The 15,746-nt window shown below is 45.8% G+C and overlaps 1 protein-coding gene across 1 annotated transcript in view; it reads left to right on the top strand.

Moving 5' to 3' along the window:
- The first annotated feature begins 1,299 nt into the window (after positions 1-1,299).
- The window catches only part of ihh (Indian hedgehog signaling molecule), a 34,463-nt gene continuing 20,016 nt past the window's right edge, over positions 1,300-15,746 (top strand). The window contains exon 1 of the mRNA XM_003214933.4: positions 1,300-2,681. Coding sequence (XP_003214981.3) covers positions 2,346-2,681 — 336 coding nt within the window. The 5' untranslated portion in view covers positions 1,300-2,345. The remainder of the gene's footprint in view (positions 2,682-15,746) is intronic.

Raw genomic sequence — 15,746 nt, 5'->3', positions numbered from 1 at the left:
TGCCTGCCTTCCTTTCTCCAGAGGGGAATTCCTTCGCCCCGGCCTCCCTTCCTTGGAAAGCCTTGCCCCGCCTCTCGCCGCGGAGGAGGAGGACAGGGCTCCCTCTCTGCCCGTGCAGCGGGGCGCTGTGTCACCCGTGGGGTCCCTTCAGAGGCCTGGGCGAACCCCTTTCCCCTCGCAGCCCCGGGAAGCCCGTCAGGCTGCGCTGCGGGGCGTGGTGTTGACTTTGCCCGCTGGCAGCGCCGAGGGGAAGCCCGGCCCAGGCGGCATTGTTGTCTCAGCCGCTTAATCAGATCCTACGAGCCGCGCTGGAAAAGGCCGAACAATAGGCCCCCCGGGCGCGGGGGTGGGGGGGGGAAGGGAGGTTAAACTTCAACCAGCTCCCCCTCCGCCTTCCTTGCCTGGGCCTCCCCTCCCTCCCTCCCTCCCTCCCTCCTTCCCTTCCTCCCTCCCCGTCGGCCAAGGGGCGCCCCGAGAGAAGCAGCAGGCAGGGAAGGGGGCTCCGGGGAACAGAGACACACAGAGAGAGACCCCGCGTCACATCGGGAAAGACCTTCCTGGCGGTAAGAGCTGCTCCGCGGTGGGATAGGAGTCTGGTGGAGTCTCCTCCTCTGGATTGACTGAACGTGTCAAAAGCGAATAGAGGGTATAGTTGTCATGCATTTAAAACCACAAACAGAGTTAAAAACTTGGCATGATACTCAATGTCTTTGACCAGTAGCTGGCCACTTGGAGTGTTGCTATGAGAAGGTCCTCCATGGTGCATGTGGCAGGGCTCACACTGCGTTGTAATAGGTGGTCTGTGGTTTGCTCTTCTCCACACTCGCATGTCGTGGAGGGTTCGCGCCTTCCAAGTCGCCCAGTCTTATGTGTCTCTCATTCTGGTCTCAGCCAAGGATTGAGGTTTTACCCTGCCACTTCTCTGGCCATCTGTCGGGAGAGCTTTGGTTGTGGCAGATGGTTGTCCCTTGAAGTCTCCAACTTTGAGATTCTATGATTCAGCCCCTGTTTCTCCCCGCAACACGTGGATGTTGGAAGAGGGAGGGGACGGGAGGATTGGGAAGTGGGCGGAGGGAAGGGGTTGCGGGAGGAGGGCACCCACGGGAGGGAGGACGGGCCACCCTCCCGTGGGTGCCACACACGCCTCCTTCCCCCCTCCCTCCCTCCCGCGATGGCAGCAGGTGAGCCCTGCCCTCCGTCCTCCTTCCCCACAGACTCCCTGCCCCCTGTCCCTCCCTGCCTTCAGTGGCAGTGGCAGCGGAGGAGGAGGAGGAGGAGGAGGCCAGGGGAGGGAGGAGGAGGAGGAGGAGGAGGGAGGCGCGGCCCCGGCCTGGGTGCGGTCCTGTCGGGTCCCCGATCCCGGATCTCTTCAATTTCCCCTCGCCGTGGCTCACTCGCGCGCCGGGAGCGGAGGCGCAGGGAGGCCAAGGGCGAGACAGAGAGAGACACAGAGAGAGGGAGATTGAAAGAGGTAGAGAGAGGAGGAAAGAGGGAAGGAGAGTGGGAGCAGAAGTAGCAGGAGAGAGAGAGAGAGAGAGAAGGAAAGAAGGAGAGGAAGAACAAGTAGCACGGGAGAAAGAGAAGGAGGAAGAAGGAGAAGGAGGAGCACTAGAGAGACCGGGAAAGAGAGAAGGAGCGAGAAGGACAGTGGGAGAGGGAAAGAAGGAGTAGCAGTAGAGAGACAAGGAAAGAAGAAGAGAGGGAAATAGAAGGAGGAAGGAGAGAGGAAAGAAGGATTAGCAGCAGAGAGAGAGAGGTTTAAAGAGGTAGAGAGAAAGGAGGGAAGGGAGAAGGAGAGTGGGAGAGAGGGAGAAGGAGGAACAGTAGAGAGAGAAAAGGGAAGGAAAGAAGGAGAGAGGGAAATAGAGGGAAGAAGCAGGGGAGAGAGAAACAGAAGGATAAGAGAGACGGGAAAGACAAGGAAAGAGAGAGGGGAGAAGGAGCAGCAGTAGAGAGAAGGAAAGAAGTTGAGAGGGGAAAAGAGGGAAAGAAGGAGTGAGAACAAGTAGGACGGGAGAAGGAAAGAGGGAAGGAGAAGGAGGAGCAGTAGAAAGAGAAAGAACGAGAGAGAGGGAGCAGAGTGAGGCAAAGCGCGGTGCTTGAGAGTAGCAGGGGAGACGGAGAGCGAGCAAAGGGAAGCCAGCAAGGGAGCAGCAGCCCCTCCTGAGCGCCGGAGCGCGTCGGCCAAAACAAACGGGGGCCTGGCTACTTATTGGCGGCGCCCGGCGCGGTCCGGCTCAGAGCGCACCTGCTGGATGGACGGGCGCTGAGCCCTGCCGCTCTGCCGCCCTCCCGCCCGCCCGCCCGCTCGCTCACCCGCTCCCTCTCTCGCCCCTCCGGGAGCCATGAAGGCGGCGCGCCGGCTGCTGCTGCTGAGCGGGCGGGCGCTGCTGCTGCTGCCGGTGGTGCTGGTGCTGCTGCTGGAGGCGCCTCCGTCGGCGCGCGGGTGCGGGCCGGGGCGCGTGGTGGGGAGCCGCCGGCGCCCCCCGCGGAAGCTGGTCCCGCTGGCCTACAAGCAGTTCAGCCCCAACGTGCCCGAGAAGACGCTGGGCGCCAGCGGGAGGTACGAGGGCAAGATCGCCCGCAACTCCGAGCGCTTCAAGGAACTCACGCCCAACTACAACCCGGACATCATCTTCAAGGACGAGGAGAACACCGGCGCAGACCGCCTCATGACCCAGGTAGGAAGCAGGGAGCACGGCGGCGGAGGACCGAAGGAGGGAAGCATGGAAGAGCAAGGGGATGATAATAATAATTATATTATTATTATTATTATTATTATTATTATTATTATTATTATTATTATTATTATTATTATTATATAGGAGCCCCCAGTGGCGCAGTGGGTTAAACCCCTGTGCCGGCAAGACTGCTGACTTGAAGGTTTGAATACAACCCCAGGGAGAGCGCGGATGAGCTCCCTCTATCACAGTGGCTCCCAACCTTTGGGTCTTCAGGTGTTTTGGACTTCAGCTCCCACAATTCCTAACAGCTGGTTAGCTGCCCGGGATTTCTGTGAGTTGAAGTCCCAGGGGACATACAGATTGGGAACCACTGATCTATCAGCTCTGGCTCCAGGCTCCATGCGGGGACATGAGAGAAGCCTCCCACAAGGATGGTAAAAACAAAACAAACCCCCCCCCCGGGTAACATCCTTGTAGACAGCCAATTTTCTCACACCAGAAGCGACTTGCAGTTTCTCAAGTCCTTCCTGACATGAAAAAATAATTATATCATTATTATATATTATTATATTATTATTATATGGTCATATTATAATATGATTATCTTATATTATTGTTGTTGTTGTTGTTGTTGTTGTTATTATTATACCCCGCTTTCTGTCTCCCAAAGGGGACTCAAACTATTGCTCGACATAAAAGCAATCGTTATACAGTTTAAAATATACACATAAGCAAACATTAAAGCAGAATTAAACACAACCAGCAGTGCGCATTCATAGTCACAATCCATCAAAACATATTTAAAGTGAAAACACTCCAAGTATCCTATCCTAATCTATCTATATCCCTTTACCCCTTTTTCCACCCATCCATCCCTCTACCCATCCTATCTATCTATCTATCTATCTATCTATCTATCTATCTATCTATCTATCTATCTATCCCACAATCCACCCATTTATCCGTCCCTCTAATCCAGTGGTTCCCAACATTTGGGCCTCCAGGTGTTTTGGCAACAATTCCTAGAAATCCCAGCCAGTTTACCAGCTGTTAGGAACTGTGGGAGCTGAAGTCCAAAACACTGGAGGTCCAAAGGTTGGGAACCACTGATCTAATCCTATCTCTATCTAGCTATCTATCCCTCCCTTTATCCACCCATCTATCCCTCCCTCTACTCATCTTTCCTTTCCTATCCGTCTCTCTCTCGCTTCCCTTCCTTGGCGCCGGGCACCTGCTCAACTATGACCATCCCAACTCTGGGCAGCACCTGTCTCTTGCCTTCCTTCTGAGCTTTCCCTTTGGGGTTCTCCACTTTTGAAGTCAAGGAGAAGGTTGGGGACCCTTGGCATGTCGGGGCGCATTACTTAACCCCGAGGTGAGGCTCTCCTTGTGCGGGGAAGATCCACTTTCGCGAGTAGGGTGCTTTCATAACGTCCACATCTCCCTCCCTCCTTCCCTCTCCGTCCCTCTTCCCCAGCTTGGCATCCTTTTGACGCACCAGCGCGGTGGGCGCTTCCTATCCCTTCCGTGCGCGGCCGGTCCCGTGGAGTTGAATGGTACTGACACTTGCCTGGGCATGAACAGCACAACCTGCTTAGAATAATAACCGAGTATGCTTTAAATACAGTAGAGTCTCACTTATCCAAGCTAAACGGGCTGACAGAACCTTGGATAAGCGAATATCTTGGATAATAAAGAGGAATTAAGGAAAAGCCTATTAAACATCATATTAGGTTATGATTTTACAAATTAAGTACCAAAACATCATGCTATGCAGCAAATTTGACAGAAAAAGTAGTTTGATACGCAGTAGTGTTATGTTGTAATTACCATATTTACGAATTTAGCACCAAAATATCACGATATATTGAAAACATTGACTACAAAAATGCCTTGGATAATCCAGAACCTTGGATAAGCGAGTCTTAGATAAGTGAGACTCTACTGTACCTACTTTCTCCTCTCCTTCTCCCTCTCTCTCTTTCCAACACTCATTCTGAATACTTTAGTTTTCCTCATTTGCTCTTCTATCTATTGTATTGCAACTAGATTATGTGACCCAAGAAACGTCTAGGGCAGGCATGGGCAAACTTGCCCCCCCCCAAGTGTTTTGGACTGCAACTCACAGCAACAATTATGCCAGGTTGCTGTGTGTTTTCTAGGCTGTATGGTCATGTTCCAGAAGCACTCTCTCCTGACATTTCGCCCACATCTATGGCAGGCATCCTCAGAGGTTGTGAGGTGTGTGTGTGTGTATATATATATATATATATATATATATATATATATGGTTGTGAGATATGTGTGTGTGTATATATATATATACCTCTGAGGATGCCTGCCATAGATGTGGGTGAAACGTCAGGGGAGAATGCTTCTGGAATATGGCCATACAGGCTGGAAAACTCACAGCAACCTAGTGATTCCAGCCATGAAAACCTTCAACAGCACATTATGCCAGGTTTCAGAGCACATCATCAGGCAAAGTTGGTTAGACATCCAGTTGGGGAACAAAAAGTGACATTATTGGACTTAGCGTAACAAAGATTCCATGGTCTTCATTTGGGATTCTGGGTTTCAACAGATCCTTTTCTCCTTTGCACTTCTCTGGAGTGGAACTACCCAGAGGAACCTGGGGAAGGAGAGAGGATTTCATACTGGGATTTCTCTCCCTTCTGACCTAGCTCTGTATTCACTGGTCACACACTGAGCCTGAGGGCATACTCTGGGAGAAAGAAAAAGTATTTGGATTTGGGAAAGAAGGGGAGAAGAGGAGGTGCATCTTCCTGCTGCCAAGAACAACCAGTGCCTTGGACACCATGCCCATCTCAAGGGCAGAGCTTCAAAAAAGACTCACTTCCAGAAACCTCCCAACCAGCATGCTAGTAGGAGGATTCTGGGAGTTGTATTCCAAAAAGTATCTTTCCCATTTTCAGACTCTCAGTTTATTCTGATATTTCATTTCTATCTGTGATAAGCCTAAGGATGAAAACATCCTGCCTTGAGGAGTTTACACAGCTATGATCCTGAGCAGGGTTATGTCAGAGTAATTCATTTATATTGAAAACTGAATAACGTATTAGGCAGTATTTCACTTTTCTAGTTTGTGCTCAAGGATGGCATGGTTGCCTTAGATGGGAGCAGGGTCTTTCATCCTCTCATTCGTTGTTGTATGCCCCCCCCCCCCAAGTTATTTCTGATTTATGCAGTTATGGCGACCCAAAAGTTTTTCTGGGGCTGAGAAAAAGCTGAATGGGAAATCGAACCCTGGCCCCCAGAGTTGTAGTCTAACACTCAAATCACTATGCTGCACTGACTTTCAGTGAAGGCCTGCATTTATCCAGAGAGCTGTTTGCATTTTTTCTTATTAACTTAGTATCCCCAAAGAACATCTATTTGCTCCTCTAGAGTAGGTAGATTTATGGACCTTCAATGGCATTTTATTTCTGTCTACTCAGATGTAGGTTCCATTGTAATCAATGGGACTTGATCTCTATTTAGTGTTTTCAGGGCTGGACCTTGCAGTGTGATCCTATCTAGTTCTATTCACAAGTCCAATGAAGTACAGGCTACTTTCTGTTAAGACACATAGGATCCCATGGTTCATGTGAGGGGAAATATCCTAGGGAGACTTTAAGGTGGACCTTCATTCAGCTGGATTTTGGGGAGAGGGGTGTATAGTCAGACCCAGATGCTGGATTTCAGAATGGGAGAAATCTACATTTTGGATCATTGACCTGGAAGGAAAGCCGTACTTTGAAGATGATCTATAAATCAAAAAACAGTTCCTTTACTTATTTTCATCTCATCAGTTTGGAATCTCTGGCAAAAGTAACTGGACATGCCTACAGCATGGACTTCCAACCAGAAAGACAGGATAATAAAAGTTATTTTTTTTAAAAGGGAGATATATGCATGAAATGCCCAGCTGGATCAGACCAAAATGATCAGACCAAAACTGATCAAACTGAGCTGACAGCAAGGCTAGGTGTCTGGTCTGCCAGAAATTGCTCAGTGGCCTATGGATAGATTGTGGTCAGTGGTAGGTACTAGCCATCACCATGGAAAGCTCTTATTTTGGCTTAGAAAGATGGTTTGTATCTCTGACTATCAGATTATCAACAAGTGGTGGATATGTATTGCCATTGTTTGTGAACTCTCTCTCTCTCTCTGTATGTGCCTTCAAATTGCCAGTTGATTTATACAGGCATGGGCAAACTTCGGCCATCCAGGTATTTTGGACTTCAACTCCCACAAGTTTTAACAGCCTAACAGCTGTTAGGAATTGTGGGAGTTGATGTCCAAAACATCTGGAGGGCCGAAGTTTCCCCAGACCTGATTAATAGTGACCCCATGAATTTTTCATACTTCCTTGAGGTATTTACTCTGAAATGGCAAAATTGGGTCTTTGTGACTAGTGAATAGTCTTTGTTGGATTGCAAATCCCATCACCCAAAGCCATTGGCTTTTCAAGATGATGGGAGAGTTGCCATTTACCAACCTATGGAGGGAGGAAGATGTATTGCCCAGAGCCACTGTAATGCCATTCATACCCAGTGGACCTGTGATAAAAGAAAAGTGCAGCGTCAGGTCAGGTGACACGGTGAAGCCTGTGTGCCAAGAGAGCAGGAGTGTTCAAAGGGTACTGTGCCAGAAGTGCCTGCAGGACAAGGAATAGGCATGACCCTGGAAAACACGCCCTGAGGACTCAGGCGAGCCAAACATACAACTCAAACAGAAGCTGAAACTCCACTCTGGGAGTCCCCTGCCAGTCTGACCTTGGGAAGGGAAAACAATGTCCAAGCCCAACAGCTGTGCTCTTGATCCTTGCCCCATGCAGCTTCTTAAAGTTAGGAGAACAGGACTGAGGATGTGAATCCAGTCCCTGAGTAGCGTGTAACTAGGTTGTTACATCCCATTTGGAAGACTATAATGTGTATTATGCAGGAGAAAGAGGGTTGGTTTTGAAAAGTGCTGAAAGAGCTACAAACTGACTATTGAGCAGGGCCTGCTTAAAGGAAGTAAACAATATTCACTCTGCTAGGTTTCCAGCCTGTTTCCAAGCAAAATTAAAAATGCTGGTTATTACCTTGTTGTGTGCCTTTAAGTTGTTTCCGACCTATGGTGACCCTAAGGCAAATCTACTGCAAGATTTGTTCAGAATATGTTTATCCTTGTCTTCTGAGGCTGAGAGTGCGAAACTGGCCCAAAGTCACCCAGTGGGTTACATGGCTGTGAAGGGGTTTGAACCCTGTTCTCCAGATTCGTAGTCCAACATTTAAACCACTATACTAAATTTGTCCCTCCACATTTGAGCTTTTGCCTTTTGTAGATTTGATTATTCATGGATTTGATTTAAAATGCCCTCTCTGGGAATTTCTAAGTCCTCCAGTATGACTTTACTGTCAATTTCCTCCAGTCATTCTGTGTGACCTAGAGAATTCTTGAGAGAACAATTGTCTAGGAATCTCCAGGTCCTTTAGTACGATTTTATGATCCAGCTTTCATCAAAAGCTGATCATACTGTCATGCTAGAAGATCTAGAAATTCCTAGAGATATCTCCTCTCAGATAAAAAAAAAAGAGCAATCTATGTACAGCTTTACGCTTTCACTAACTCTAGCGAACAGGGAGGGCTACCTGGACGTTGCCTCTCAATGTTTATGTGTATGTGTTTGTACCGTGTTGAATCATAGTTCTGGGGAGAAAATGGATAATAATAATGATAATGATATATTTTTTTTAAAAAAAAAGAGAATGTGATTCAGTGTTTTCTGAAGAATATGGATATTAAAGTATCTGTGGTGATTGAGCTATAAGTTAATGATAATTTCAGCTGATGATACTAAGTACAGTAGAGTCTCACTTATCCAAGACTCGCTTATCCAACATTCTGGATTATCCAACGCATTTTTGTAGTCAATGTTTTCAATACATCGTGATATTTTGGTGCTACATTCGTAAATACAGTAATTACTACTTAGCATTACTGCATATTGAACTACTTTTTCTGTCAAATTTGTTGTATAACACAATGTTTTGGTGCTTAATTTGTAAAATCATAACCTAATTTGATATTTAATAGGCTTTTCCTTAATCCCTCCTTATTATCCAACATATTCGCTTATCCAACATTCTGCTGGCCCGTTTATGTTGGATAAGTGAGACTCTACTGTATTTGGAAGCAATTCAGTGGAATTTCAGACCTTGTTTTGGAAGGGAGATTGCTTTGATCATGTTTAGAGTGACCTTTGCAAGAAGGAAAGGTGGCTGTGCATGTATCCCTGTGGTACTCTTGGTTGCTTTCAATATTATTGATTGTATAATCCTTTTCTGGACGTTGTCTGACCTCAGAGTAGGCATTATTTTATAGTGTATTTTCTTCTCTATGGACTGCTGAATCCCAAAGCTGATGCTAGGGGTACTTGCTTTTCTCTCTGAAGACTGCTTTTGATTCCTCGCGGCACGCCATTAACCACCACACAAGCCCACTGGGAAATGTGGACTGGACAGACCGTAGTGAGGTGGTCTCAGTATGTGGCAGTCTTTCCAGTTCATTGGAAGTTGGTGAGATAGTGATTGTCCTGAATTGGTGCTTGGACCCTGTAATGAGCTGGATGAGAGCTAATATGAGAGTGAATCCTTAGAAAGAAGAGACACTTTCCATAGGGGGGTTCTTCTATGGTGTGAAATGGGGTTCAACCTGTTCTAAGTGGGATTGCACATGCTTTCCTGGAAGGAACTGGGTGTGGTAGCATTCTCATAGATTTCAATCTGTCCCATGTAGGCCAACTTTGGTAGCACAAAATATTGGCTTATGACTGGTAAATCAGCTTTGTAGGCCATCTGGGCAGGGATAGCCTGACCGTAACTCCCCATACGGTGGCACTCTCAGACCTGTATTACTGTAATGTGTGTCAGGTATATGATGTCCTTTGAAAGCAGTCCAAAAACTTCAGCTTAGTGCAGTAGACATCAGTGAAACTGTTCACTGGAACCATCCTAATTCAGATATTTTATTTCAACTACACAGAATTTCCCTGCAACCTGGAACATTGTGGATATCTTGGCATCTGGCAAAGACCTTCTTATTTAACTTTAGTTTCATGTATTGTCAGTCTCAATGTTGACTTTTTAATAGTTTACATTTTTAATTAACTATATTACTCTTTTAGCTATTTACTCTTTTCAGTTATCAAGACTGCAAGAGGCCTCAAAAGCATTTGCCAAATGGGTGATGTGATAAGACAAAGATGGACGCATGTTTAAACTCTCAAAGTCCAATCTCATGAATGTTTACTTGGAAGTAAATTGCACAGAACCTCGTGAGGTTTCAGTGTGAGAAGTACATAGAGCAGTCATAGTAAAAAAAAATCTATTTTGAAACATTGCTGTTTTTTATTTTGCTAGAGACACTACTGTGGACTACAATCTCTAGCCTCCAAAAATAACTTTTCTAAGCTTGGATTTAGAACTTTCATTACATTTTATTCTGGTGTTTAATTTTAGTCATTCACCTCCAAGATGAGGAAAGCATTTGTCTTGGGCATGCTTATACAACTATGATCTTATACAGAATTACTCGTACTAACACAATTCCATGGAGACTGGGACAACCTAATGCAAGGGTCTTCCAGTCCTGTGTTTGCATGTAATACTAATTTATGGTCCAGGATAGTATTCAAGGATGAGAGTTGCTAAGGATGTAGTCACAGTGGAAAATTATAGCAGATTGACATAATTTTAACTACCATGACTCAGTGCTTTGGAATTCTGGGAACTGTAGTTTTGTGAGCTATCTCACCTTCTTTGGAGTGTTCTGGTGCCACAACAAACCACACATCCAATTTTAAAGTGGTGTCAAACTGCTGCAGTGCACCTACAACCTAAGGCAGTGATTCTCAACATGTGGGTCCCCAGATGTTTTGGCCTTTAACTTCCAGAAATCCTAACAGCTGGTAAACTGGCTGGGATTTCTGGGAGTTGTAAGCCAAAATACCTGGGGACCCACAGGTTGAGAACCACTGTCCTAAGGCGATGGGAACATCGAACCCCACCATTCAATTGTTTTCTTCTCTGTCTTTTGATTAGGGTGGAAGTCATATTGCTCTTCAGATGCTATTGCACTACAACACCTAGCATTCCTCACCTGTGATTATTTTGGCTATGGTTGCTGGGATTTGCAGAGCAACAATTCTAGAGGTTAGGTGATATCCACCCCCTGCTTCATATAGAAATAGCCACAATCAGGAAAAAATAACCTGGATTAAGGAATTGCAAGGACCACTCAGAAAGGTAGGGAAGAGTTAAATATTCTCTCTGCTGCTTACTGATTCTCTCTTGCAAAAGTTTCTACTGATATATTATCACTGTATGCGCATAGTATTAAGCAAACATTAGATTTGCCATTTCAACTCTCAAGAAGAATCATGCTCTCTAAGGAAGTATGCTTAAAATTACAGCCGTGTAACAAAAAAGTCTAAATATATACTCAAAAATATAAGTCTCACTGTGTTCAAATATGGTTTACTCCCAAAGAAGTATGGATAAGATTCTAACCTTCTTTACCTTGTTGTATTCATGGCAGAAGGATACTTGGACATTTCAGTGAAGGTACCGTATATGCATTTATTAATAGGGATTTAGACAGTGATTTATTCCTGGAATAAAAGAGCAGGATCACCCATATTTAGTCTAACACATGGTTATGGAAGCTAAGCCGTCAAAAGCAACCTAGTTGAATCCATAGTTGAAGATTACATTGTTGTAGATGTAGGACCTGGGGAGTACAACGAGATCTGGGTCCATTTAATGAAGTGGTTCTTAACCTAGGGTCCCCAGATGTTTTTGGCCTTCAACTCCCAGAAATCCTAACAGCTGGTAAACTGGCTGGGATTTCGTAGGCCAAAAACATCTGGAGACCCCAGGTTGAGAACCAATGATTTAGTGTTTTGGAAGGACCACGTAGTGCTCCTCGTTGGAATGCTCACAGTGATCTGAAACACGTCTGGGGTGGGTTGATCGCTCTGGCACCTTGCAGGTTCTGACTATCACACCAACAAACTGGATTAGAGATTTAAATTGTTCTGTAAACTACAATTCCCGGAACCCCTCAGCCAGTTGTCTGGAATGTTCTGTGAATTGCTGCCCCCAAAAGTATAACTTCTCTCAGCTCTTCTACTGGATAGAGCTCCCCATTCTCTCTATCCCCCATCCCTCCCCCAACCACAACCGCCATTCCTCAGTTTCCCCCTTCTCCCTGCAGGCCAGGGTCGTTGGGAGGGTATTTGAGCAAGGTGAGTGCTGCGGAGAAACATTGTGGAGATGTTGACACAAGCATGACTGAGATGCTTACACAGTGGACGATTCCCTCTTGTAAATTCCACAAGGCTTGCCCGCTGCTGGAGCAGGAAACTGGGATGGTGACACTCGGGGCGGGAAGGAGGAGGGGTGGTGTGGGACCTCAAGTTATGTAGGGCTCTTTGGTATCACCGGGGAAATGCCTGTGGGCGCCAGGAATGCAGATAAGGAGGAGGCTCCGTGTCCTTTTTGGTCAGTCGGTTAGTTGGTTGGTCTGCCTGCCTGCCTGCCTGCTTGCCTTTGGGTTATGGTCCAGGTGTGTCCCCAGGACAAAATCAGAGGTCTCACCTGGGATCATTGGGGTCTCTGTCTGGCTAAAGGGTGACAAGGTGAGCCAAATCAAGTAGGGCACAGGTGAGCTGTATCCATGGCAAGCTCTCAGCAGCATAGGGTTGTGCGTCAGGGCCTGAGCAAGATATTTTGTCACCCGAGGCAGTGCAGCATATGGCACCCTCCACGCACATATGTCAATGCACAACATTCCGGAGGCCAGCACACAGGTCCACAATTTCCTCTTGCCATCCTTGCATAGGATCTGAATAAGGTCAGACCTTCTTATTCATGACTTTAAGCTATAGAGGTTGACGGTTGATGACCAGTTCTCTCACACCAGAAGTGACTTGCAGTTTCTCAAGTCACTCCTGACACACACACACACACACACAAAACCACAAAACCCATAGCTTGGGAATATTCCAAAAAAGGAAAAAAATCCAAAAAGCATGCTTTGATTTTGCTGTTTTATGTAAAGGACATCATTTTACTATATCATTATATATAATGGGACTTGAACATTCACGGATTGTGGTATCCATGCAAGGTCTCAGAACTAAATCCCAGCAGATGCCAAGGGCCCACTGTAATTAGTAATTCAAAATTCTAGTCACTAACACCTGGTAGACTGTGAAATTGAATAATAATAATAGTTTACTACTCAAAGTATGCTGAACCAGGAGTGTCTTATTCCAACAGCAGGGCCAGCCCATGGCCCACAGGGGGAACATCTGCCAGGATTTCCTCCAAAAAGATATACTCCGTGATTGTCCTTGGGATTTCTGTGACTCCCAACATGAAGCCCATTACAGAGAGTCTGCCAGAGGTACAACAAACAAGTTATAATTAATCAGTCAATCAATCCAAGGAGTATTATGCCACTGCAGAACTGAAGGCCTCATTGTGGCATACATATACAGTCTCACTTATCCAACATTTGCTTATCCAATGGTCTGGATTATCCAACGCAGTCTGCCTTCCGCCTGGATCCACAACTGTTTCTCTGGGCAGCAAGGACTGAACTTTTTATGCATTTAATTTCTGACAATGTTGTTACTGTACATTCATTTTATGAAATTCTATCTTTATTTGTAGTCAATTTGTTAGTAGCCAATGTTTTTGTAGTCAATGTTTTCAATACATTGCGATGTTTTGGTGCTAAATTCGTAAATGCAGTAATTACTACATAACGTTACTATGTATTGAACTGCTTTTTCTGTCGATTTGCTGTAAAACATGATGATTTGGTGCTTAATTTGTAAAATCATAACGTAATTTGACATTTAATAAGCTTTTCCTTAATCCCTCCTTATTACCCAACATTTTAGCTTATCCCACATTCTGCCAGCCCGTTTATGTTGGATAAGTGAGACTCTACTGTATGACAAAAGGAACAGCTATGATGTCTTTGTGGTGCATTGTTTTTTCTTTGTATCACAAGCTTAAGAAAGTCCCTGAAGGGTGGTTTGCAACTCCCAGAATGTTCCTGGTGGCCATGATAGATGGGGAATTATGGAACCTGTAGTCTAAAAAAGTACTTTTCCATCGCATCACTGTGGGTTTATGATGAAGGGTGTCAACCCTCACTATTTTCTCCATCAGAGGATATTATTCATTCTATTGTGAGCTGTCTCTTTTTTTCCAGGCACTCTAGGTGCGCCTCTGTGAGTGAATGAGATAGAGGGGAGGGGGAGTTAATATCAGAGGTAGCTCCAGAGGGGAAGGCCAGGGACATTCCAATAAAGAACTTGCCTTCCAATTCATTCTCCATAATTTCTGAAGACGCCATTTCTTGCACAACAGGAACTTTTCATATATGTGAATGCATCCTTTATTTTCCTACAAGTATGGTACTTCAGGGATACAAAATGCAAACTGTGGACGCCATGTGTTGCCCAAGAACTTTTGCAGAACCCCCAGGTTACTTTTTAAAAAAGCATCTGAGGGCAGTTTGCTGCGAATGTGGGGTGCAGCCGATTCATCTAGAAATGTCAGTTTCCACTACTATGCTCTTAGCCTCACAAATAGAGGTGGCGCAATGGGTTAAACCCTTGTGCTGGCTGAACTGCTGACCTGAAGATCTGAAGGTCGGTGGTTTGAATCGGCGGGACAGGATGAGCTCCCATCTGTCAGTCCCAGCTTCCATACAGGGACATGAGTGAAATCTCCCACAGGATAGTAACACATCTGGGCATCCCCTGGGCAACGTCTCTGTTAGCAGCCGATTCTTGCACACCAGAAGCGACTTGCAGTATATTCTCAATTCACTTCTGATTAAAAAAAAGACCCACAGATTATTTTTTTCTGGTGCTGCTACCAGATAGTGTAGTGGTCTATATAGATTTGACTAGGAATCCAGGAGAAAAGGATTTGAGGGTCTTCGCAGCCTCGAAAATTCACTAGGTGACCTTGAGCAAGCTACACTTTTTCAACCTCAGAGAAAAGCAAGGCTAGACCTCCCCTGAATAAAACTTGTCAAGAAATGCCTATAAGAATGGCCTGCCATAAGTCAGATTCAGCCTGGAGGCACATAGCAAAAATAACACAGGTAAACTCATGAATATAGCTGCATGAAGTAACTGGCCATGGGATATCTCTCACATACCTTCCAACATTTCAGAGGTGGAAACCAGGGCATATGTGGTCAAGCAACATTAGAGTGAGGTCAAGATGGTTAGATTTATGAATGAGAAACAAGGCACAAGTTAGGAGAAGTTGCATCAATTTGCTTTTACTTGAGACAACTCGGAGAGGTAAAATTCCACTCCCTGCTCAGTTAACTGAGTGAAAACTATACTAGCACTGTGAACTAAGATTGCAGCAACTGAAATAAGCTCCCTACAAAGGGGAGAAGTGGAGGGAGGAGGAAGAAACTGGGACACTCTAGGACAGCTGTGACAAAAGTGTGACAAAAGAGGATTAATCGGGATTGTCCTAGTCAAATTTGGAGAATGTACGCTCCACAAAACACAACCCCAAATGCACACAAAAGGCAGTGTGAAATCCAAGAAGCAAAATACCAGTAAATCCCCCATTTCACGTTCTCCTAGCCTTCGAAGGGGAGAGGGTGTATGTGGGGAACAACCAGGCAAGCATATTAGAAGTGGTGAGTCTGGAGTCTGCTGGGGTTCAGTAGGATATCAGAGCTTCAAGTGGGGTCACTGCTCATGTTCTGCACTTCCTTTTGTTCTCCCCTCCTGGTTTCTTACTGCTTTTGAGTGAGTTTTGTTAAGTCCAAGGGTCCCCATTTCCCTGGGCAACGGGATTCAACCCACTTGCCCTTATCGTTCAATCTTCTTCAAGAATTTCAGTCTGTTTGCTTGGGGTCCCTGAGCACTGATAAGGCCCAGCCTTGCCTTTCCCAAACCACTGTGGCTTCCTTCTCCTGCTCCAAGGCTGGGCAACAAGAATGGCTTATGTTTTTGATCTT

This window comes from Anolis carolinensis, chromosome 1 (genome assembly GCF_035594765.1).
Source record: "Anolis carolinensis isolate JA03-04 chromosome 1, rAnoCar3.1.pri, whole genome shotgun sequence".
Taxonomy (NCBI): domain Eukaryota; kingdom Metazoa; phylum Chordata; class Lepidosauria; order Squamata; family Dactyloidae; genus Anolis; species Anolis carolinensis.
The sequence above is the reverse complement of the archived record's forward strand: the minus strand, read 5'-3'. Positions and strand labels throughout refer to the sequence as shown.